Source organism: Medicago truncatula, chromosome 1 (assembly GCF_003473485.1).
Source record: "Medicago truncatula cultivar Jemalong A17 chromosome 1, MtrunA17r5.0-ANR, whole genome shotgun sequence".
NCBI classification, from domain to species: domain Eukaryota; kingdom Viridiplantae; phylum Streptophyta; class Magnoliopsida; order Fabales; family Fabaceae; genus Medicago; species Medicago truncatula.
In genome coordinates, this window is record NC_053042.1 from 55,476,615 (window position 1) to 55,503,611 (window position 26,997).

The following is a 26,997-nucleotide window of genomic DNA, read 5'->3' on the forward strand; positions in this document are numbered from 1 at the left end:
AATGGATAAGGAAGGAATGGTAAACTTAATATTAAAAAGAATAATATATGACCATGGAATATGGAATTTTGCTAAGTTTAGAAAATGGAAAATGTCTCATGCCAGCTAGATTAACACTGTGTGCTGCAATGCAAAGAGTCTTTGAAGGGATTTTAAGGTTTGGTGAAATTTGGAATATTGCCAAATCATTCCCACATCATCCACATTACCAAACATGTTGGGTTGATTTGAAATTTGGACTGAATGATATTAAAAAATTTGACCCAAAAAATAAAATAAAGGAAGGAATGATCAGATAAAATTTAGGCCCCAATATAGTGGTGTTACAGGTATAAGAAGTTAACGATGATACTCTAAGGTACTTATATCATCTACCCTTTTCAGCATGTCCATTACAACAATGCATGATGAAATTGTCTAGTCGTTACAAAGCCACAATTCAAGGAACATAGTAGATCACTTGCATCAATTGAGTAATTCGAAAAATACTTGGGTGACTTTGAAAATTAAGGAACATAGTTCTACAGTGTTGTTGACAAACTTTTTTTCTTTCTGAGGAAGCTAAAGTAATACATCTAAATTAGCACGAGAGAATCGAACATAAAACATTGTAGAGGAGCATACTCGCAAATCACAAACCAATATCTCCATTGTTACTTGTTACATGGTCTACGATGGAGCAGTACCTAAATATTATTAAAAACTTTAGCAATGATGAACTCTTCTTAGAAGTAGAAACGGTCTTCATTGTTGATATAATTGAGACAATGCTGATGTTGCTTTACACAAAAACTAGAAGAAGAAAAAAATATTAGTTAGGTTTTGAGTCGTTTTCTTCTTTTTTTTCGAACTAGTATCGACCAAGTCAATGTATCTTCCTTGAGGACGAGAAAAATTATGAATTCCTACTACTAGAAGGCAACTTCTTATCACCGTTGAAGTTTCAAACGATTTTTAAATTTCATTCTTCGATGAACTGCTTATCAAAGTGATCCATCCTAAAATTTACCATGAAATCAATTCACTAGTTAAATTAGAATACTAAAGTATCAATGCTTGGATCTAGTGGCGGATCTCTTTAACGACCGATATATAGATATCACAATATACACCAATTTTATTTCTTTGTATATAAGACATTACTTAAATACTCAATTTTATTTTACACACATAATCTCTTTCTAGTCCCATCTCAATTTACACATGCAAGCATATTAGTAGGGTAGACTATCCAGTTGGTAAATAAAGTGGAAATGATGGTCCAGCAATCTTTTTAATTGCAGTTATACGTATCTATGGTATAAATATGGTCACACAGAACAAACTTGGCCATCATATTACTTACTGCAAGAGAATTTAGACAAGTGTAGCATCACAAAGTTAATATGCCAACTCATAAAGCTCTGCTGATGCATCCTCACACAATTACATATTTTGATTTGGTATACATTTACTTTTTTGGTTTAATTTCCTTAAAGCAATTTTCCAAAACAGGACAGTTCTCCAAAGGGTTGGCCGACATGTCACATACACCATGGAATCTTGCTTCTGAAGAAATATAAATTAACCTTTCTCTAAGCCTCTAAAAACAAACCCATTCAAGGATTTTTTTTTGAAACTTTTGAAAAAGCTAACTTATATCTTTCTTTACCATCTTTTTCTAAAAGCAACCAAACAATCCATGATGTCAAAAATTATTTTGAATAAAATCCCTTCAATTCAGTTGCCAAGTGGGTAGGGTCTTTATTACATCAACCAACATCACGGTCCAGTCATATCACAATAGTATGTATATCAAGATTCACATCCTACTTTTAATCCCTTTAAATACTACATACTTAGAATACAAATGGACTGATCAAACCAAGCAAGCTAAGCTTCCTCTAATAGCTCAAACTCAAACCATTCTCTCTTCACCTAGTGCTAGTGCTAGTCTTTTCAACAAAACACAAACCTTAGTAATCATCATTCAACATGCAGATCTCACTTCTTCATGAGCTAGTTTCTGGAACTCCAATCATATTTGATCAGTTCCAAAATTCCGTTAACAGATACTTACTTGATTCTACCTCTCATCAATGTCAATATCCATCCAAACATCAAAGCAAAAGTAAGACTTTCATTTCCTTTACAGACGAATCATGAAAATCGATCTGTATTGATGGTTTTACCAATATAGAGTGCTTTTTATTGTTTCAGGTTTAACAAATTCGAACAAGAAAAGGCTTGCTAGAAAGGCTGATAGTCTCTCACAAAAAGTCCAAGAACATGGTGAGTACCCTTGTAAGACTGAGATGTGTTTCCAATTGTTATTGCATATATAGTTTATGAAGTCCATGCCTTTTGTCTGCAATATCTATATCAGTTTATGAACTCCTCGTATAGTCATTTACTCGATCGTTTCTAATCCTATTATATATAATTCTTAAATTTCAGTAAGACTTAGAGCAAACATTTCTGAAACAATTAAGAGAAAATTGAGCTTAGGGGCTCAAATTCTTCAAGTGGGTGGAGTGGAGAAAGTGTTTATGCGGTATTTTAGTGTGAGTGAGGACGAGAGCCTGTTGAAAATTTCGCAGTGTTATCTATCCACCACATCTGGCCCTCTAGCCGGTCTCCTCTTCATCTCCAATGAGAAGGTTGCCTTTTGCAGTGACAGATCAATAAAAGTCTTTAATCAGAAAGGTCAAATGCGTAGGATCCGCTATAAGGTAAGTCCCAGATTAATATACACAAACCTATTCATATCTCTCGGTTTCTCTAAATCAAGATTTTTTAAAATTCTTAATGGTATGTATATGTCTCATGTACAGGTTACCATTCCACTAAAGAACATCAAGTGTGTGAATCAAAGTCAAAATGTTGAGAAGCCAACACAAAAGTACATAAACATCGTCACAGTGGACAATTTTGATTTCTGGTTTATGGGTGTCTTTAATTATCATAAAACATTCAACTATCTCGAGAAAGCAATTTCTCAAGCTTAGATGAATATCAAAAGTCCACCATATGTGCATAATATAAATAGTTGGACTGGAATGAAGCTTCATGTTGCGAGGACAAACATTATAAGACTGAACTTAAATGAGATGATAAATATTATAGTTGCAGATATTGGGCACTGTCTTTGATAAGAAGGACTTCATCGACAGTATTGATCATCCTCAAGCACAAAACATGCTGAATTTTACCTTTCCACACAAGATTGACCAATTATGACAGATGCACATGATTCATTTCATTCATATATATCGGCTCGAATGCAGAAATGCCTGTCAACATATTGTTGATAAAGTTGTGGATAAACGAGATCATTTGACGCGTGCTTTGTTGCATGAAAGGAGGTTATTTTTATGGTAGAAAACAAGATGGAAGGAGAAGTAAATAGAAAGAATGAAGTTTCAAGTTCAATTACTTAACGGGTTTACTACGTGCAAGTGTTCAGTAACTTTTGAATTGTATTCCGACCATTCAAATCTTCAATATAATCTGTTTATAATTATTCATTTAAATCTTTTTCAATTAGTTGGTTTAAATATTAACATAGATTACATAAATAATTGGATTGGATACTCTCATCATGTGTTGCAACAAAATGGGGCATACAATAGGTAAAGTAATTTTGAAATTGTGGCTTAACTTAGTCAATCTAACAATTCTAACACCATATTTGTACCTTTTTTCTGGTTTTAAACCTAACCAAAAACATTTGCCTCCTTAAATTAATCATTAATCATAAGATACAATACAAAGATAAACAAAAGAGGGATGCATGCATGCGTACAATGGTGGTGATACCGATTGGTCATGTGAAAGCTTCCCCAACTCTCATTCTAATATGGTCATTAATTTCTAATTTTATCTCATCTAGTCTTATCACAAAGTCCAATGTCACATCCTCATCTGCGCTGCTTTTATTTTATTCACGTGTTGGTTCTTCACCCTCCAACACTATGTTCCATCCATACAACATTGTTAGTCTTACCACTATCTGATAAAATTTTGCACCAGTATTAATTAAGATTCTTTACCCCTATATCCAAAACCTATTGATTCAACTATTGTCTTTTGTGCTACTTGTCTAATCTCACATGTAATCTTGTCCCACATATCATTTTCACTAGCTTCTCGAAACCCCCCTCTAAAATCTTGCGTTGATAAAGACCTCTGTTTCCCCTTGCCATCACTTGATCCTTGCAGTCGCACCGTGTGCTTATTCTCTTCTCTCTCCTCTCAACTCTTACATCTATAACTAATACTTTATGTTGGATAGTCAAGCGCTCTTTAGATATAACTATACATTCCAATAAAATCTTGATGTCTGGTTTTCTACTAAGAAAGAATTATATTTGAGAATGTGTCACACCACTTTTGTATGGGATAAAATGCTCTCTTTTTTTCTCCTAAATCACGTATTAGTTATAGTATGATCAAAAACAGATGAAAAATCTAGAATGTATTTACTCTCTATATTACTATTTATCTCCCTAAAGCCATATCCCTCATACACGTACGCAAAAATACTTGAACCATTCCCTATATGCCTATTTAGATCCCCTCATAGAAAGATATTTTCTCCTAATGGTATATTCTGAATTAAACCTTCAAAATCCTCCCAAAACGTTACTTTAAGGTCTTCTAACCCTGCTTGAGGTGTGCAAGCACTAATAACATTAATGGTGACTTGTTCCACTTTAAATTTTAAGATTATGATTCGATCTCCTATCCTTTTTACATCAACAATATATTTCTCAACTCCTTATCAACAAGAATATATATCACGTTTATCAATCTAATTTTGTAAGTGTATCAAAACTTAAATCCCAAACTACCTAAGTATTTCACCTTCTCACCCTCCAACTTAAATCCACTTGGTTTCTTGTAGGCATATAAAATTAATTGTCCCACTTTGGAGCAGGTTGTTGATATTGGGAGATTGTTACTCCCCCAATTGCAACTCTTAATCTTCAAGCCAGGCTAAGGGACTCATATATGAATGTGATTGCTTCTCAAGACTCTTCTGCTGCTTTGTCTCTAATTGTGCCGATCACAACCACTCTAGTAGCACTTGGTCCTGACAAGCCGCCAGTTAGCTTTTCTCCTGCAATCTTGTCAACTCCTACCAACAATGCTTTAAAAACCTGATCAAAGAATTCCTTAGTCGTAGTATCCACTACGCGCAAAGTGCAAAAACTAATCTCTAAATATTATTGTAAATTGAACACGTAATTTAATTTAGCATATCTACATATTCTGATATTCAAAATTACAAATTTTAATTAAATAATGTCTATACACATATAATTGAAATTATTTAATTACAAATCGTTTGAATATTTCCATATAAAAAAATTATTAGATTGAAGAAAACATTACACTTTAATTTGATTTAATTTTACACCACATCACCCTGATTACAAGGCCCATTTGTCCCGGAAAAAAAACCTTTTGAGAAATTTTTCATCTCTTTTTTCAAAAGCTTTTTGTTATTTAAAACTACTTAATTATTTTTTACCAACATATCCTTATTTATTTGACATCAATTTCTCAAAAATAAATATTTTGGGTGAAAACATAAACTAACTCTCTCCTTTCTTAAATGATGTAATTGTAAAAAAAATAAAATTAATACTATTACCAATTTTTTTAATTCTCATGATTCGATCAAATAATGATATATTTTGGGACAAAGGTAGTAGACACAGCCCACTAAAAAAATGGGTTAATTGTTAAAATTGATTGTATAAATACGTGAAGTTTAAAAAAAGACCATGTAAAATAAAAAATACAAATTCTAACCCTCCAATTTGAGATTTTTATTATTTTTTATCTTGTAAGATACGCGAATTCATGACTTTTTCTAGGCATATATGACGTCAAAATGTGGATTTACACAAAATAAATTTGAATTTTTCGACTATGGACAAATTAATTATGAATTTTTGAAATGCAAAAAACTTAAAACCAAAACAACATAAATCTCGACCTTGAAATTGAATTTTAGACATTGTTCAGAAATCATCTATAAAAATACATAAAAAGTATCTGCAAAGTTTCATAGTATTTGAAAGATGTTTCGACTTATTTTTATTGTTCAACCATAACGTGTAATTACAAGGGCACTTTTTTTATCAGAAGTTTTTTTTTTTACAATTTTTTTTAGAGTTTTTCTAATTACACCCTGTTTAATCCTGGTTGCATCCCAAAATGACAAAATTACCCTTCCATAAAATTTAATTTTTAAAAAGCATCTTCCTTTTTTCTTGGTTACACCCTAAAATCCCTCTTCAGTTTAAGTAGGTCATATAAACTTAGTTTCAGTAGGTCATGTAAACTGAGTTTAAGTGTACATACTTAAACTCAGTTTAAGTAGATCATGTAAACCAAGTTTAAGTGTACATTTAAAAGTTCAACCTTGTTCAATGATTCTACGTAATCTCAGTTTAAGTATGTACATGTAAACTTATTTTAAGTAGGTCATGTAAAGTAAGTTTAAGTGTACATAGTTAAACTCAGTTTAAGTAGATCATGTAAACTTAGTTTAAGTAGGTCATGTAAACTCAGTTTAAGTAGGTCATGTAAACTGAGTTTAAGTGTACATACTTAAACTAAGGCAAAGATTGTGAACAAAATTAATATGGAGTCGGTTTTGAAGCTATCATGATTAGTAGTTTTAAGACCATCCATAATGGTGGGTGTTTCACCTATTTAGCACCACATTAAATAGGCAACCCTATTATGAAGTATAACATATGGATGCTTATGGAGGATGGTGGCTATGGAAACACCCTCTCTCTTCAATTTTCATGGGTCACATTTAATAAATCTTAGTAAAATGAATAAATTTCGTTAAAAATGTAATGGTATAGAGTTATTTATGCGGCCTAGTTAATAATTTCTTTTGAGGTGTTGGGTTGGAGAAAATTGATGCTTATCAAGTATTACCGTAAAATTGATGATGTGGATATAAGGGACCCACTTAAGCATCCAATATGAAGTGCTCAGTTGTGGATGGTCTAATAATGCAATGAATACATTGATTGCAATTTATTTTCATTGCTTTGATAAAAAATAAAAAATAAAAATACATTGATCGCCAAATTAAGATATTGAATAAGATATGGAATATTTTTATGGGCAATTAAATAATATACCTTTTTAAATAAACGTGTACACCTTTTTTTCTATTAGAAGAAATGAACCAGATTTTTTATTTTTTTTAATATAATAATCCTTGCTCTATATATACTACTCCTATTGATAAAAATAAAATAAAATTATATATATATATATATATATATATATATATATATATATATATATATATATATACTACTCCTAAGAAAGAGTGAAGAAGAAAGAAGAAAAGAAAACAAGTATGGATCATAATAATTTTGTGCTCTCTTTTTCTCTGTTTCTTATTCTCTTGAGTTACAATGTCAATGGAGCTTTCGATGAGTTAGCCACTATACCATACAATGATGGTTTTTCTCATGTCTTTGGCAACGTTGTTCCATCATTCGATGGTAACTCTGTCCAAATCTCCCTCAATAAAAACACTGGTAAATTTTAAACTTTTATTTTATTTTTCATAACATAAAATTTTTATATTTTCTGATATTGTTTTTGAATCGACGGATTTTTTTATGATGAATATATTATAGGGTCCGGTTTCAATACCTCTAATAGGTACAAATACGGACTTTTTAGCGCAAAGATCAAGTTACCATCGAATTATACTGCCGGTGTTTGCGTGACGTTTTATGTAAGTACACAAATCCTACTTGATTCTAAAGGCACACACAATCTACATGTATAATTTTATGAAAAATGTTTCTTAAACATCCCAAACGTGTAATCACTTTGAGACAGATTGACGTAGAAGAGAGTAGTATTGTATATGCATATGATATGTTGTTAATGTGATAGAAAGAGAATAAGATTTTGAATGAGTATAATTTATCTTGGTTTTTGCTCTTTGATTTTCCCTTTGGTATCCACTTTTCAATTTATGGCTTAATCCAACAACATTGTATTGGAGATGAAATGAAATAAGAAAATTGTGTTTGGTGCTTATTTTCAGCTTTAGTTATTAAGGCATCCATTTTGTTGTTTTTGGTGCTATTTTGTGTTGAATCCTTTTTTTTCTCTCTAGTGTTTTCTGGATACATTAAACAAAATGTTTGGTGTTATTTCTTTTTCATTTAATGTATCCTTTTCCCAAATTAATCGTTTATAATTTTGAGTTGAATCCTTTTTTTTTTCTTTTTTTGGATTTTTAATATCCATGCTTTCATAGGAGTTCATCCATGGTGTTCATGAAGTTCATCTTCTTCTAAATTATTTTTTTATATTTTTTACAAACATTAAAATATAGGTTTTAATAATTATAGAAAAAATCTTGTTTTTTTTTTTTTTATGGAAGAAACATTCAAAATTGAAAAAATCTTGTCAAATATTTTTTATGGAAGAAACATTAAAATATGGGTTTTAATAATGACATTTTCAAAAAAATTGTGATTTCCAAAACTAAAATGCAGTAAAAAGTAACAAAAGTAAAAAATTGTAATTTAATGGTTGGAAATTAAATGGGGAGTATTTTAAAAAACTTTTGGTGCCAACATTTTTTTGAAAAGCGATATTTGATTTTATTTATAATTTTCGTGGCTCATTCTTAGAAGAAAAATTGAAGCCCAAAATCAAAACATAAAAGCCTAAATTGAGCTCAAATTGAATTAATAAAAAAAATATTACTTGTGGGGTCACAGGTACTATTATAACAAGATTGCCAATAGGTTGCTGGTAAAAAAATTAACTGAATCTAAACCATTCATTTAAAATAATAATATATCAATGGTTATAAATGGTACTTTGTCATGGTGGAAAAGTATCCCTCTACCCACCCTAAATGCCACCCATGAATCAAGTGTCTCAACCAAATCAACCCTAAGAAGAAGAAAAAATTGATGATGGTTAAGTTCAAATATTAATCTCATTAATACAACGTACTTGAAAGTTACGCTATTATGGATAGTCAAGCTAATTTAAAATTATATTCGTACTTGAAAGTTACTCAAATTTTGTTAAATTCTATATAGATTGTTTTGATTGTAAGAGTAAGATGGTACACTATACTTAGAGCCTAATTAAAAACTTTTTTAACAATTGGTAGCAGTGAATCTTACAGCACAATGCAAAGAGGTTGTGACGTATAATCCATATACTAAATCCTACTTATGCATAACATAGAGATAGAGTCATTGAGCACTTAAAATAAGAAGAAAAAAAGTAAATGAAGGTGAATGAGGATGTCAAATTTGTGAATGTTTAAGGCAGTCTAAACATGTCCCCAAATTTAATGTATGATAAAGGTTCCAATAGGATCTTATGGCTGGTAAACAGTCAAACAAAATCAAACGACATTATTGACAATGTGTGTTGCAATGTTCGACATTAACATTTTAGTCATATATATGTTAGAAAAAATGAAAATGATGGTCCATAAGTAGTTACACGGAATAAACTTGGACATCATATTAATTACTTGTATATACCTACCTTACTGCAACAGAATTTAGATAAGTGTAGCATCATAAAGTTAAAATGCAAACTCATAAAGCTCTGTTGATGCATCCTCACAATTATTTCATCCTTTAAAACTTTTGAAAAAGTTAACTTAATTATATCTTTCTTTCTTTACCATCTTTTTCTAAAAGCAACCAAACAATCCATGATGTCAAAATATTATCTTAAATAAAAGTTCTTCAACCAAGATAAGATGATGGTTGAGTCATCACACAATAGTATCAAGATTCACTTCCTACTTTTCATTCCTATATCTTACAACAAAACACAAATATTATTAACCGTTCAATATGAATACCTCATTTATTCATGATCAGTTTCAAAGTTCGATAAACAGATACATACTTGATTCTGCCTCTCATCAATGTCAATATCCATCCAAACATCAAAGCAAAAGTAAGACTTTCTTTTCCTTGACGACAGACGAATCATGAACATCTAATTTCGCTAGGTATTGAATGTTTTACCAATATAGAGTGCTTTATTGTTTCAGGTTTAACAAATTCAAACAAGAAAAGGCTTGCTAGCTAGGAAGGCTGATAGTCTCTCACAAAAAGTCCAAGAACATGGTGAGTGAGTACCCTTGTAAGACTCAAACGTGCGTGTTTCCAATTGATACCTTTTGTCTGCATAGTATCTATATCAGCTTAACTCATCTTAGTATGGATTGATCATTTCATTTCTAATCCTATTTTATATAATTCTGAAATTTCATTAAGACTGGGAGCAAACATTTCTGAAACAATAAGGAGGAAGTTGAGCTTAGGGGCTAAAATTCTTTAAGTGGGTGGAGTGGATAAATTTTTTATGCACTATTTTAGTGTGAGAGAGTGTTGAAAGTTTCTCACTGTTATCTTTCCACCACATCTGGCCCTCTAGCTGGCCTCCTCTTCATCTCCAATGAAAAGGTTGCCTTTTGCAGTGACAGATCAATAAAAGTCTATAATCAGAAAGGTCAAATGTGTAGGATCCGCTATAAGGTAAGCCGTGAACTATATAAATACATAAAGAAACCTCTTCATATATCTCAGTTTCCCTCATTCGAGATTTTTTTATGTATAGGTCGCAATTCCGCTGAAGAAGGTCAAGTGTGTGAGGCAAAGTCAAAATGTTGAGAAGCCAACGCAGAAGTACATAAATATAGTTACAGTGGATAACTTCGATTTCTGGCTTATGGGTGTCTTAAAATATCAGAAAACTTTCAAATATCTCGAGCAGGCAATTTCACAAGTTCACCATTAGAGCATAATAACATAGATAGTTGAGGCTTGAAACATTAAGATACCACATGATTCATTTCATTCATATCAGCTTGGATGCAGATGGCTGTCAACATATTGTTGATAAAGTTGTGGATGAAGGGAGATTTGTTTTTATTGTAGAAACCAAGATGGAGGGAAATGTAAATAGAAAGAATGAAGAAAACTATTAGTTTAAGTTCAATTACTTAGTGGATTTATTAACTTCAAGTTTTAAGGAACTTTCATATTGTATTCAGACCATCCAAATCTTCAATGAAATTTGTCTATAATTTTTCAAATGTGAATCTTTTTTAATTATTTAGTTTAGATAACTTAACATAGAGGATCCATATATGAATACCATAGGTAAAATAATTGGGAATTAGTCTCTTAACTTTGTCAATTTAACAATTCTAACACCATCTTTCTACCTTTCTATGGTTTTCTCTGTTGAAGTTACTAACCTAGTTAAAAGAAGCATAAATAAAATCCCTAATCCTTAAACAAGAGTGGGTGAGATTACCACTAGGCCTCCATCATGGACCTCAAGAATCACTTGAGGCAGTTCCACCAAGGTTGTGTTATGAGAAGGTTAGTTTGTTAGTTGGTACTAGAAAAAGCAGTAAAGTGAATTGTGTTGTGGTCCACGCTCGGGGGTTCGGTAGTTATAGCGCCTTTGGTGAATAAGATTTAGTTATTATAATCATAGGTGATAGAAAATAATTTTTTCCTACAAAAAATAACTCATTTAACTATTAATTTAAGGATTTGGTGTACCAATACACTCAAATTATTGGGTGTACCATAGAATTTTTCTTTAAATTATACTTATTATATATACGTATATACACCACATTTTAGTGTTGCTTTTTTCTCAACAATTTACCCTTCGTTTAAACCTTTTTATTTATAATTATTATTCTTTACTTAATCAAATAATTGAATTTATTCCTAATTTTAAAATTGAATCAAATCAAATTTGATCAAGCACTAATTTCAATTTTAAAGCAAATCTAATACAATTCTTAAATCAATCTTAACAAATCAAGTATAAATTAATTTTGTTTTAAATTTAAACTAAAAATATTATTCAAAAGAAAAGTGACACTATAAGGATAGTTTTGTGAATAGTAAACTCATTGTTAACCTAAATAACATTATAAAAAAGGTTAGTAGTAGTACTATTGTGAATCTCAGTAGTGAGTCTCTCTATATGACGAACTACTGCGCTTCTTCTTCTTCTTCTTCTTCCTCCTCAACTCACGGCAATCCACTTCACGCGCCGCCTCTGCCAACTCTTCCGTTCGATCTGGTTGCAGAAATCCTGTGTCTGCTCCCCGTGAAACATCTCATTAAACTCCGCCGTGTCTGTAAGTCATGGAATTCTCTTATCTCCCATGATTCTAAATTCGCTAAAAAACACTTTCGCTTGTCAACCTCTAACCACGATCGCCACCACCTCACCCTAACCCCTACGCGGATCTCACATGAGTTCGTTTTATCTGATTTACCATTGTCTACTATTTTCAGCAGAGAAGAATTTGTGTCCACTCCTAGAGTCACGCCAATAAGGTATCCCCCTTTTCCAAATAATATAGGATACAATTATTGTGGGAGACCTTCTACGTGTCACGGCATCTTCTGTTTTGGTATTAATGAGTCTTTTGCTGTTTTATGTAACCCTTCTATTGGAAAATCAAAGATACTGCCTCCTTTGGAATTGGAAACCAGAACAAATTTAAAAACATTTTATACTTTAGTTTATGATCGTTTCACTGATAATCATAAGATTATTGCTCTTTCCAAGTGCCCCGGTTACCAAGAAGTTAACGTTCATACTTTGGGTACCTATAATTGGAAAAGGATCCAAAACATCCCATCTCAATGTATCTTGTTTGAGCCAGGAATATTTGTCTGTGACACTGTTAATTGGTTGGCTTATGATACTTGTAGTTATTTATGGCTCATTGTTTCTTTTCATTTGGAGAAGGATTCATGTCGAACTCTTTTACAGCCTCTCCATGACAATCTATTCAGCCCAAAGAGGGTCTTGGGAGAGTTGAGGGGTTGTTTGTCCATCCTTTCCCATCCTTCTAAGTTTTATGATGTTTGGATTATGAAGGAATATGGAAATGAACAATCTTGGAATAAATTATTAAGTGTTCCTAAAATGGGTGGATATCCTTGTTTTAGAGGTGCCTATACCAAGATACTATATATTTCAGAAGATGACCAAGTGTTGTTGCAGTTTATGAAGATACGAGAATATGGTTTGGTTGTTTATGATCCAAGAAATTATACTTTTAAGACTTTGGAAATTCAAAATATCAGCGGTTGGATGGAACCAAACATTTATGTTGAGAGTTTGATATCACCTTTGTCATAGTATTAGGACGTAGTAGGTGTTGTGCCAAGTGACATGAGCTGCTACCTATGTGTTCATTTTTATAGTATTTATATTTATTTTATCCTTGTTTTGGTTACTACTGACTTCATGGTTATTTTCATTTTTTTGTTAAATAGAGTTGTAGCTGCAACCTCTATATGTTATTTTTATGATTGATTATTTTTATTCATGCATCTTAGTAGATTATTGTTATTTTATGGGCTACGAAATTTACAGCTTGTGAAATTGCTATGTTACTTTAATTTATTTGTTAGCTAGAATTGTTGGGTCTATCATCATGTGTTTTATATTGTTCACAACCACAGATCATCATTATCATTAGTATTTTGCTTCAAATATCGCACCATAGATTATGAATTGAACAAATCAAATTTTTATCACATGACCAATATATAGCATTTACTTCAAAACAACAACACTATAATAATCATTATAACATAAATATATTCACACATATACGTACAGAAGCACGTGGAGTGATGCCTTTACCTTTGCAATAGTAGCTCTTACAGTTCTCATACAACCGTCTTTGTTCCACTATCTCTATACCTTCACAATTAAATAAACACTAACTTAGAGTAACTACTAACCATCATTATTCCTATGCAAGTATTGGGGGTTTGGCGGAGGGTTCTTAACACAAAGTATTTCACTAACACAAAGTATTTCACTCAACATTTAAACTTCATATTCCAATGATGTCTACAAGATGATAGTCTTTTGAGAAATCAATGTATGTTGCTGCCAGCAAAAGAAAATGAACGAAATTCGCTAAATTTTATGTTTTTTCTCAAAGATTCACTTCCACACACTATAATTAAAATTAACTAATAAATAAATCTCAATACTTACATTATGATCAAGACCCTTAAATCACAAACATTATTTTGGCTGTTTCAAAAGATTTATTTATTTTTCCTATAAGGAACCTCTAATTCTCAAATGACCCCAAATAGCCTATAAAGTTGTGAACTATTGTCACCCAATTTCCACTGTACAAGAGTTTAGATTTAGAATCATGTGTTAGCCTTTACGATGTAAACCAAGGTAGACCATTTATTAAAAATGAACAAAAGATTGTACTCTAATTCTAGTTTATTGCTTTCTGAAAATATTACTCAACTTTGTAACAACAAAAATGTCAAACAGGTCCTTTTATTTTCAAAGGTTCAGGCCAAGTTTTCTTTTAAACTAATATCTTGACTTACTCTTTCAATAAAACATATTTAACTTAATCAAGGTTACAAGAAGTCAATTCTACACATTTATTAAAATTATATAAGTGTATGACATGTTTATAAAATTTCAGATTCCATAAGAAAATTAGAGAACCGTCGAACATAATTTTATTTTAAATTGTGAACATACTTTTAGAACTACGAAAAATATGAGGGATAATTTTGATTCTTCACTAATAATAAAATGGATTAAGGAATAATAATGGGATTCTTACTTGTCTTTCTAGAGTGAATGTTTGATCTCTCCTTCTTCTTTCGGACTCCCTTTTCCGTCATTTTTCCCTCTCTCTAAGTATGTTCTATTTTGTTTTCAAAGTATAGAATGGTTGTGGGTGAAAAAGAATAGGAACCGGTTATTATTATAATAACACTGTCACTAACTTATTTCCTAAAAATATGGAACATAGTGGAAAATGGGATTGGGAAGAAACGTATGTTTATTTCTATGTCACTAACTTTCTTGCTAATCTTATTATATATTACTTTAATAAATAATTTTTTTTAAGGATACTCTAATAAAAATACTAGCTAGTAATATCTAGTGGCACATATTTTTCAACTAATGTGATTAAAATAAATAAAACAAGACATCATATACAGAGAGAGATAAATCAACTCTCGACAACCAATTAAAGTATCAAGAATTACCTATTAAGATATATATTTTTGGATAAACATTTTTATACATTATAAATAAGTAGAATAGAATATTGAAGACATAGAAATATCATCCCTCGCTTAATTAATATCATAAGATGATAAAATTAATTTGTAGTTTATAAGGTTAAAAGTAATAAATATATAAGTATTAATATATAGTATATACTAGATGAAAAATCTGAATGTTACATGTCTCAACTCACAAAAGACATTAGCGAAGTCCTCAATAGTAGTAACACATAACTACGTACCCTTCAAAAAATAACTACCTGAATATTGAGCTGGATAAATAATTCCTAAATAGCATCACATAAAATCATTCACGCATATACACGTGCGTCTCTGGAGCACAAACACGTTTAGGTAGTAACGAAATCAACCAAATAACGACAATTGATTTATCAACAAACTAAAATGAACAATGAAAATAGAGAGAGTAAGGAACTAATTACATCCATATGCTTGGTTTCGAGTTATCAAAATAAAGCACAAACGTGTTCAAGTAGTAGCTAAAAATCAACCAAAATAGTTTTGACGCATATAAACGTGCGTCTCTCGAGCACAAACGCGTTCAAGAAGTAACTGAAGAAGCAAATAAGAGACACAAACAAACAACAAGGTTTTCCAGAACAGAACTTATCCATAGAAAATAAAATGCCAACGTCCACATGAGCTCGAAACCTTGGAGTAAATGTTCACTTGAGTTGCTTGAGTAAAATGTTATAGTTCCTCTACACTTGCAACCTCAAATCAAGCAGCATGAGCTGCCCTACCTAGAGCTCCATAAGCTATAGCTTGACCTTGAGCTGCAATAGCATCAGCATGAGCCTGAAGAAAGGACATAAACAAATTAATTATGCGTATATTTGATTAACGTTAATTTATATGTTTTCTATTTTTTGATTAAATTTTATTTGGTATTTTTATTTTGATAATAAAAATAAGGAACTGATACACACCACTAACATAAACACACCTACCTACATGTGGACACAGAGGAACAATAACTAGCACAAAAAAACCAGAATCTAAAACGCAGACATCACCATTGCCTTCCCTAGTAAAACACACCTTCTAGTTGTGGAAGTAAATGTGTAGGGATACATATTGTAAAGTTTCTGTTTTGTAGGTTAAAATGAAACAAGAACCATGCATAATAAGAGCAAAAACCATAACAGAGTAAATTGAAAATGCACACAAAAACAAGAACATATCAAGAACACAAAAACCATAAAACAAGAACCATGCATAAGCAAAAACTTGTTACCTGAATCACGTTGCCAGCAATAACAGAAACCACGAAAGGTCTAGCCGTTGCCATCGTGATTTGTTCATAAGTGAGGTTAACGCCATCCCAAACCTGTGGCTGCTGGTTAACTAAAACATAACCTTGAACATTCAAGTGTCTATCCATAATAACTGGAACCGTATCATGGCGATGTTCCGGCGTGAAGTAGTCGCGGAGGTAAGTGATTCTAGATCTAAGTTCCAAACCATGGCGAGATTCCATAAGACTCGCTGCAATTTATTCAGGTCTATCGAGACAAACAAATTCACACAAGTCGGTGTTTAACAATGTACGCAACGCTGTAGGAACACTTTCCATAAGAGCAAGTTGAATCATTAAAACATTGTTTCCGCAACAAACTTGCAAAGTGGCCGCTGCATTTGAGTCCGCATTCAGCTGCACCGCGATGCCCAGCATCGCTAGCTCTTTCATCCTCACCAAGCTCGTTGGACACCCTCTCTAAAGTGTGCTCTATCCATTGTTGAACAGCAAAAAACTCAGAAGTTAAAGTAACAGTGAATGCCACCGTCTCAGCGCTCATCTCAAAATTAGTGCCATATCCATTAGGTAAAAGCGTAGAATCAGTAACCATGGATGTATATGGTACAGGGACCAGGGTTCATTTTGTTGTTCACTTTTCACTTTCTACTTTGTTTCCAAAGAATATGATGAGACTGTTGTATTCTCTCTCTCACTCTTGACAGTTATACTCTTTCTCTTTCTCTCTCTCTCGACAGTTATACTCTTTCTCTCTCTAATCTGTTAGAAGTAAAGAGCAACTCCAACGGAGTTATTTCAAGGATGTCCGCCAGCATGGAGTTGTAAAAAGTTGGTTATTTTGCAAGTATGACCATTGGAGTCCGCCAGCATGGAATAATCGTTCCCTTCTGAAGCAACAATGCACATGGGTTACTTTGATTAAAAAACTAATATTAATGCTACCTATTATTTTGTTTTCTTTTTTGCCTTGAACTTACTTAATAAGAGTGGTGATACATGTACATCCATAGGTGGCATACACACTTAAACCTTCACATAAACATGTGACACGTGCTCTAGACCCCACAAACACTTTGTCTCTCTTCTCTTTCATGCATCTCTCTCCTCTAGAATATGTGGGGTGTATGAGTGGTATGGAAATATGAGTGGTCTACCAATCATTTTCCCTTAAAATATGGGAACTTCTACGGTACACTCATAAGATGAGGTGTATCGGTACTCTTGCATCTTAATTTTATAAATTAATGATCATTTTTTATGTAGTAAATAACTATTTATCAATATTTATATTTTATAGAACAACATTTCATAAGAAAAAACATCATTTAATGTTTATAAGAATCATAGTAACTTTTTTTTACATATTATCGTAAAAAATAATAATAAATGTTCTCAATTATGAGTGATAAAAATTAAAAAAATAATAATTTTATTTCGTTGACACTTTTGATGAATCAGATTTAGTTATTATAATTATAAATGATAAAAAAATAATATTTTTCTTCAAAAAACAACTCATTTAACTATTAATTTAAAGAATGGGTGTACCGGTACACTCAAATATATTGGATGTACCATAGAATTTGCCAAATAATATATGTTACGTACCAATTAAGAGCAGTGTAAACATGTAGCATATATTAATTTATTTTACTATTTTTTATAATTGAAAATTTCTTTACCTATTAAGTTTAATTTTATTTTTAAATATTTTTATACAAATATTAATTAACAATACTCAAATTAATATATTAAGTTGTGTTATAATTAAATAGGAATAAAATATTAATTAATATGTGAGGTAAAGTTGCGGGATCCAATAAAAGTTCTTTAGGGTTCACCATTAAAATTAAAAATGAGTAAGTTACTTCAAGATGATGTGTTATAATAGGACTAATAAAATAACAATTTCCAAAGATCACTCATCAAGCTTTTCATATTCACACCCAAGAATAAACTATAGTAGGGTAGGGCTGGACAAATACCCGCAGCCCGAGGAAATCCGCCCAACCCGAGTCCAAAAAGAGAAAAACGGGCGGTTCTATACGGGTCTGCGGGTCCAACAGAACAAATTTCAGGCTAGAATGGGTTAAGACGGGCGGGCCCGGGTGGGAAAATTGGACCCCTCGGTGTCCGAACCCGCCCGAATTACAAGACATACAGTTAAATATTGTGTGTTATGAGTGCATCTGACGCCTCGTGTACATCAATCAGACTACTCAATAGCCTATTGCTGCATCTTTCTAGACTTACCTTTATCACTATTCAGTAACATTATTATTATTATTTATTATAATTGAATACAATTGTTTAACTCATCAAAGACATGTGACTTTCTTTCTCTTTCTTCCTTAATCTTATTTTTCATTTTTACAGTATGGTATGTGCTGCCATTGTTACACACTTGCACAAATCTGGAGAATTTTCTTAAGCTCATGCACACCATTTTTCTATTCTGTTAAGAACCGTGTTACCCGACCCGCTCACCCGTGACCCGTACGAACCCAACCCGTAAAAACCGAATCTGAAAATTAGGCAGAAAAGGGTCACATTTCTTCACCCGCGGGTTGGCTTGGGTCGAGCTCTTGGGCCCGAACCCGCCCGAACCCGCCCGATGCCCACCCCTATAGTAGGGGGATATAATTACTGACATGCACCAATTTAACTTGCACGTGACTAAATTAGGTATTTTTATTGTGAGATAAAAATAGTGTGGGACCAAATGAGTTTTTAATTACAAAAACACTAAATTATGTTTTTATCCATGCAATATAGAATAAAATATTGTGTGGGACCAAATGAGTTTTTAATTATAAAAACACTAAATTATGTTTTTATCCATGCAATATAGATTTTGTAAAAAATAAAAAAACCAATGAGGTAAAGGAATTTTTATTTTGATCTCTATTTTAGGTATATAATTTTTTTACACCTAAAACAAGGGATTGAATAACTTTTTTCTTTACTAAATCAAGATACAACTTTTTGTCCATAATACAAAGTATCAAAAACAACAAAATATCATTTTTATTAACCAGCATAGAATAAAAAATATCATCACTCAATCTCTCTCAGAGTTTTGTTTTATCATATACTTATCTATCTCGTCTAATACTTATCGTTTTACGAATAAAGCATGTCTTCGATATCCAACTCAATTTATTAAATATTTATCTTACCTGTTAAAAATTAAAATTCTAATAAACCTAGAAAAAGAAAATCACACCCCAATCAAACTCTTATCATCTGCATTAAACTAAAACAAAATTACACTATCAAAAAAAAAAAACTAAAACAAAATTTTAAAAAGGAGAAAACTTAGGTACAATTCCTTAGGTGATTTTCGTATGGTTTTTAACTAAATTCACCATGATTTCCTCAATTCCATAATTTTCTCAAAGTATGTTATATCTAAAAAATGTGTTTTTAGTTAAGAACCATACGAAAAGCATTTAAGGAATTGTACCTAAGTTTTCTCCTTTCGAAAATTCAAAACTAATTAACCATTTTTTTCGGACAAACAATATTTTATGGGTGATGATCTAGACCTCAAAACTTCTCTCTCCCCCCTTTTCTTATTTCAAACCCTACCATCATAAAATTAATTTGTCTCAAATCTCAAACCTTCTCATTCCTTAAACTCATTCTCCTCTCCCCCCTCACATATGTAGCCATCATCTTCCTCGTACATGATTCATGGGGCCAGGAACTTTGGAGAGAAGGTTTGATGTCTCGATCCTTAACTCAAAAAAACAAAAAGTTGGTTGAAGAATGATTTATGAGTTCAGAATTTGTGGATTTTTTATTTTGTTTCAAGAAGATGATAAGAGTTTTGTTGGAATGATTTTTTATTGTGAGAGAAAAATATGATAAACAAGAAAAAAAGTTGTGAAAAATAACAGCTGTAATAGAAATTTTTTATTGGGTTTTGTCTTAAAAAAAAAAAGGACTCCATGGACGGCAATGATTTCTTGAAGCACAAACCATCTTGCGGGATTTAGTCTTTCCACAAAAGATTGATCAATTATAAACAGATGCACATGATTCATTTCATTCATATCGGCACGGATGCAGACATGGCTTTCAACATATTGTTGATAAAGTAGTAGATGCAAGAAATCATTTGGCTTGTGCATTGTTAGATGAAGGGATATTGTTGTTATAGTAGAAACCAAGATGGAAGAAAATATGTTAATAGAGAGAATGAAGAAAACTATTAGGTGCAGGTTTAAGTTTAAGTTCAATTACTTGGTGTATTTATTAACTGCAAGTTTTAAGGAACTTTCAAATTGTATTCAGACCATCCAACTCTTCAATCAAATTTGTCTATAATTTTTCAAATATGAATCTTTTTCAATTATTTAGTTTAAATAACTTAACATAGAGGATCCACTATAGAAGGTCAGCTTCCAATATGTATACTTTCCACCAGATTTTGGGGAATCAGATAAAAATATAGCACTTGACAATCCCGTATCTTGCACCCAACAATTTGCATTTAAGAGTGCGAAAGGCTCGCCTTCTTGAACTAGAATCTTCGGTCAATTTCCATGATTCCATCCTGACAAAGCCTTCACGAAAGTTCCTTCCCAGTTAAGGATATAGCTCTGGTCGATTTCCATTCTCTGCATAGTTCTGAACTGCCCTTCCACTCTTCCCGCATGGTCTGTACTAAATCGAAAATACCTTCTTTTGATTCCATATGTATCATTACAATTCAACCATATCCCCCAGACCAACCTGAAAACACGACTGACAACGTCTTCTGTTTCGCACGCACAAACATCCATCAATACTGCTCCCACAGAATTAAATCGTTGAACCCGGGAGTGACAAATGGAAATTAATCCTGCAGTATGCCAACAATCAACATTTGATGAGCATTGAAAAAAAAATATGCCAATCATTTTCTTCATGATCAACACACATCTACAGTGAACAAGACAGGGCACCTGCCTCTCCTGAAACCTTACCATCGACGGTAAACAACTTCGACATATTCACCAAATTAAATTATATACTTTCGGAGGCCCTCTTGCTCACCAAATACTGTACCAATCCCTTGAACAAATCGTCTCTCTGCATTCAACAACATCCTCATGCCAGTCTATATCCCGAACGAATACTATTGAAATTAGGTAGGGTAAAGGTCCAAATTACTCGTCGTTACGAATAAAATGCATAAACCTATTTGTATTTTCAAGTTTATCATAACTAAGTTATTATTCTAGGATTTAAGGAGATAATGACTACCAATATGTCGTTGGTTCAAATGGTAAGGAATTAGTTAATGGTCATGAGCTTGAGATATGAGCTTGATAATTTTGAACCTTCATCTATATTAGCAACTTACATACATACATGTAATGTAACAATGAGATGTCAAATTTAGAGCAATGATAATTAAACAAATAGCAATAAAGAAGATTTGTAAGTAATAATAACAGAACATTCAATTTTTAACCCAGAAATATATAATAAGCGCCAAGCTATTTGTTCGACTTAAAAACCAAGAAAAGAAATTCTTGTAAATTCAAAAATCCATAAAACGACTGAAAATAAAGGCTAGAAAAAAGATAACAAAGTTCAACAATCTTATACTAAGAATCTAGCCTGAAAGTATAAAGTGTTATGCACTACTTCCTTCCATTCATGAACATATGAGCTTGCAGAATATCCTTAGCATTGAATCCATTAAGTTGAAATCCATGTGGTAGGTTTGAGAGATTCTGAAAAGGAAGAGTGTGCATAGTAATAGGATATGATTGCATTGTCATTGCATTTCCATTGTAATCCTTTTCAGCTCCATCCTTCCTTTCCATATTGATTTTGGGAAGCCCGAAGCATCGGTCCTGATAACCCCCATTGTAGGTAACATTAGCATTAACCTGATTGGACCAATTAGCCCCATTAACATCAATATGCTTGTAGGGGTAAGATTGCACATATCTACCCTCCTCAGACTCCACCCGGTGCGAGCTTTGTATATTGGAAATCAAAGAAGAAGGTTGAGAGCTTTGTCCCGATTGAAGTGGCCAAAACCCTAAGGGGTTTTTATCACTAATATTCATCATTGGAGGATAAGTTTGTGCTTGAGACATGGAATTTTGCATGAGATTGAAGTAGTAACTTGGATTTGGGGTCAAGGAAGGAGTACTGATAAGTTTATCTACCTTGTGTGATTCATGAGCTATTGTTTTTCCCTTAAGATCTTCTTTTAGCATATGCTTCTTTTGATTACAAGCATCAAGCTTAGCTTCCAGTTTGCTTGCAAATAATATCAATTGTTCCGCTCCAAGAGAATTGAAAGATTCATTCCAAGTTGGATACATCATCTTTAACTTCTCTTTACGCACTTTGGTAATCTCGAATTCAAGTTTTCTAATTCTTTCCTTAAAATACTCTTGAACATCATAGATCTTAGGACGCCTATCACTTGTTGTGTTATAGTACTTTTGAAGGATTCTTTCTACCGCTCTTTTGTCCTTAGGCCATGTTTCAGGTTCAGCAAATCCTCGACCTACAAAATTGGGAGCATAGAGAACTACACAAACATCAACATCACAAAGAATGGAAAATTCATTCACTTTTTTCATTAATCCATCCTTTCTCTTTTGAAATGTTGACTTCCGTGATTTCTCCTTTTGAATGAGTTCCATAGATATTCTTCCACGACCCATTTCCTACGAATAAAAAATACAGTCATGCAATTATACCACCATAGTACAGTATACTTGGTCAAAAAACACAGTATAGTATATCTAGCAAATAATATAATTTTAATGAAAAGCTAAATAAAAATTTGCAATTATATGAAGATAATTACCCAAAAAAGTGAACGTAGTCAAAATCAAATGGAAGCAAGAAAATAGTAACTTAGCATGCATGTAAGGATGCTTTAAACAAAAATATAAAAAGTAGGTATTCGATCTTTACGACTAACAAAGTCTTCATTCTCTAACATCCTAATTCACCACTAATTAACATTTTGCTTATAATAAATTAGGGTTTGTCAACATCTAAGATGCACGGTAACGCATTGAAATAACAGAATATAATATAAAATCACTTTAAAGAACTAACAAAATGCAAAATAACGTGAAATAGCTCCTAGATTATGTTGGCCCCGTAGTACTTGCCACAAAATTAATAAATTCAATTAACCAAAAAACGTAAATACATAAATAATGTTTCTTTTTTTGAGGGGAAATAATGTTTCTTTTATTTATTATATTTAATATTTAATAGTGATATATACATGAAAAAGTCACAAATTTCAATGCCAATGAATATTGAAGGAATAATTCAGAAATGCAACAGCTGAGAAAAAGTTTATAATCAAATTGATGAAGCAACAAATCTTTCCCTTTTTAAATCTTTCTTTTAAATGATTCTTTTAAATTATTATAATCACCGATTAAATAATTTGATTGCATATGAAAATACCTTTGATCGATTCAAATCTTCGAACCGGAGATTTTTTACCATATGAAAATACCTTTTAATAATATGTCTTATTCCACAAAACCGGAGTCTTTTTTTTTTTTTAAACAAACCGGATATAAATATTAAGTACAATTTTAATAATATGTCGTAATCTACAAAATCGGAGAAAAATATTGAGTATAATCTTAATATTATGTCCTAATCTACAAAAGCAGAGAGAAATATATTGAAATCTTGAGTAAGAAATTTTACTTTTAGTTTTTATAAATATCTACATCGATCATTAAAATAAATAAAAAATCACTTTTCGATTTTTCAATAAATCTAAAAAGTGAATCTTTACTACTTGATAGAAGGGAGTACCCCTAAAATTATACGAGTACACACCATATAAGAACTTATGTATCCTAAACTAGATAGCCTCAGAAATATTGAGGCTCAAACAAAGAGGTTGAGCGCTCCATTCATAAGATCAAAAGAAAATCAAAGACTTTAGATTTAATCCAAAACCATGAAGATTTTTTTTTAATCATCGTGTTGATTTTAATTGAACCTTTGAAAAAAGTTTTATAATCCTTCAAAATAAATATATTTTTATCATCGTGATGATTTTAATTAAATCTTTGAAAAAAGTTTTATAATCCTTTAAAATAAAAATATAATGGAACTACTGAACAATCTTATATTAAACCTTGTAAAACAGTTTTATTAATCAAACAAGTCTTTTAGTCTTAATTCTTTTAAAACTAAAAATAATTTTTCAAAATACAAATCAAATGCATACCCTATCGACCTAATCAGGAATCATCAAAAACTGTTATAGAAGCTTTTGGGAAAAGAGAAACAAAACTAAAGATGAACCACTAAATAACATATATGATTCCATCCCTTACCCCTTGAACAAAATAAACACAAAACCAAAAGTATAAAAACCACTAAATAAGAAAATAAGAAGGAAAGGAAAGACAAACTAACCTTTTTTTCTTGCCTCCCACACCTGTTGCTAAATTCCTCCAATTATGAATTATGCAATTTCTCCGGTGAATATTTTACTATATAAAGAAAATTAATGTGTCAAAAAAGGAAAGAAAATTAAGACCTATTTTTGCGTACAAAAAATTAAACTTTTCAATCAAATTTAAATGGAGGTGGATTCTTTCCCGATTTGCAATTGGAGGTATTCGATATTTTGTTTTCATGGACTCAATAATTAATTTTTTTTTTGGGTAACAATGGATTCAATTTATTAATGTCTAATAATTCAATTCAATCATGGGATTGTTAACGGAACCGTGTGATGATGACATAGCAAACTATTGTTTCGCCTTTTACTAAAGAATAGCGTATCAACGTCACATTTTGCGGCATATGCTAGTTTTTGGAAGAGTCATCTTTTTGGAGGGCTCTGCTTTAAAAAAAAAAATTCATGGAATTGTTGGTGTGGTTAGACAAATTGTTTCCATCACTCAAGGAAGTAGGAATCTTGATTCGTCTTAGGTAGAACTCAATACAATTTAACGTGGTCTAATATAAATCGATTTTTGGATATCAAAAATTACAATCATAAAATGTAAAGTAATAAGTGTGGTTGATGTAAAATATACCAACATATGATAGCCTAAAAAAAATATACTAACATGTATTATTAAAAAAAATACAAACCAAAAAAAAAAAAATAGTGTACTATATAATGCTAACAAAAAAAGAATAAATTCATTCTAAAGAACTCGAATTCAATTCTTAGTGGAAACAATTTTTAGACAAAATTTACCTACCTCATTGATATGAAGATTTTAATAGATATAATAATGATTTTTTTTTTTACAAAATTATATTATATATAAAAAGGGAAAATTACACTTACCTCCATGAGATCTCTTTAAATGGCACAAACACCCCCTCTAGTTTTAAAATATATACTAACCTCCCCTAAGTTCTTATTAAATAGACAAAGACATCCCTTCTTCATTAACACTGTTAGTTTCTCTGTTAAAAAACAAAACAAAAGACTTAACATTTTTGTAAAAGCAAAATTTCAATTTCCAGAATGCTGCTGCTATAAACCAACCAAAAGCATGTCATTCATAATTTGGCTGTCGAAATACTTCTCCAGTCCAGATCCACTCATAACTTAGCCCTTGTTTTTCATTCTCTCTCCACAACTGGACAAAATTTCTTTAAACTAAGATTTTTAAACACAAGAGTTGAAGTCGAATTAAGTGAATAGATATTATTTGGACTTAGGCTGCAGTTTGAGTGATTAATTTGGCTTTCTGCTATGACAATCACAAATTTTTCCATGATTTATTATAGTAGTTGCAACATTTCTTTCTAGCAATACATGCTAATTGGAGCTTCGTGAGAATTAAAGGGATGAGATAGGGATGGATTGGAGTAATTTTCCTGTACAGTCTAGAGACATAAGTCCCTCTTGATACACAACGAGACCGACGTAGAAAGCAAACACGACGAAGCAAACAAAAAGATGAGTGACTACATATGATCAGGAAGAGAAATTCTTGCAACAAAGTGCTTCAGATTTGAGCATGTATTATGAAAGTGGAAACAAATAAGGGGAGGTTTTTGATGTTTAGAAAAATAGAGGAGAGGTTAGTTGTATTTAGATAGAACTGAGGGGAGGTTGTTATAATTTTCCCATATAAAGATGATATAAAGTTTGAAGTTCGTTCATGAAAAGAAATTATAGAGGATTTTTTACAAGAGAAAAAATAAAGGATGTTACCTAAGATTAAATTACGATACGCCAAGAGGCCATTTTTGCCTTCAATACATATCTTTCCCATAAAAACAAAATTAATTTCTCTTTTTAATAATTCCATCAATGACTATTAATCTTCTTTTTTGAGGGAAGGATATATTAATTTTCTTCTCAAAGTTAGTTTCACGCTAAATAATACTCTCTCCGGTCTTAATTATCTTCTAAGTTCATTTAGTCAATAATGTATCAGGTATATATATTATAGACCACATACATTATGGATTGAATGAACTTAAAAAATAAAAATTTACTTAATTGACACCTGACAAAATACTTTTTTTTAATAGACAAGTTTGGCTAAGATGCATTTTTTTTTTAATTATAGATTCAAAGGACTAAGAAGCGTATTCAAA

The 26,997-nt window shown here is 31.5% G+C and overlaps 2 protein-coding genes and 1 non-coding gene across 4 annotated transcripts in view; all 3 read left to right on the plus strand.

Annotated features, from left to right (window-relative positions):
• Nucleotides 1–1,633: 1,633 nt before the first annotated feature.
• Nucleotides 1,634–3,522, plus strand: LOC25485664 (putative GEM-like protein 8). Its single transcript, XM_013614934.3, has 4 exons — nucleotides 1,634–2,110; nucleotides 2,200–2,271; nucleotides 2,437–2,711; nucleotides 2,814–3,522. The coding sequence occupies exons 1-4, from the start codon at nucleotides 1,975–1,977 to the stop codon at nucleotides 2,985–2,987; spliced, it is 657 nt and encodes a 218-aa protein (XP_013470388.1). The 5' UTR covers nucleotides 1,634–1,974; the 3' UTR covers nucleotides 2,988–3,522.
• A 6,276-nt stretch (nucleotides 3,523–9,798) lies between these two features.
• Nucleotides 9,799–26,997, plus strand: part of LOC11445782 (putative GEM-like protein 8) — a 29,298-nt gene continuing 12,099 nt past the window's right edge. Inside the window, exons 1-3 of one of the 2 annotated variants that reach the window (XR_003007855.2) lie at nucleotides 9,840–9,981; nucleotides 10,079–10,565; nucleotides 10,648–11,125. Coding sequence is in view for 1 of the 2 variants with exons in the window: in XM_039830066.1 (XP_039686000.1) it covers nucleotides 9,876–9,981 (106 nt within the window). In the remaining variant the exon portion in view is untranslated. Of the gene's footprint in view, nucleotides 9,982–10,078; nucleotides 10,566–10,647; nucleotides 11,126–26,997 lie in introns of those variants that run through there. The other variant, XM_039830066.1, reaches the window with a different exon arrangement.
• LOC112418851 (U5 spliceosomal RNA) lies at nucleotides 25,154–25,270 on the plus strand. The gene has a single exon (XR_003008926.1). It is a non-coding gene; the product is annotated as a U5 spliceosomal RNA (small nuclear RNA).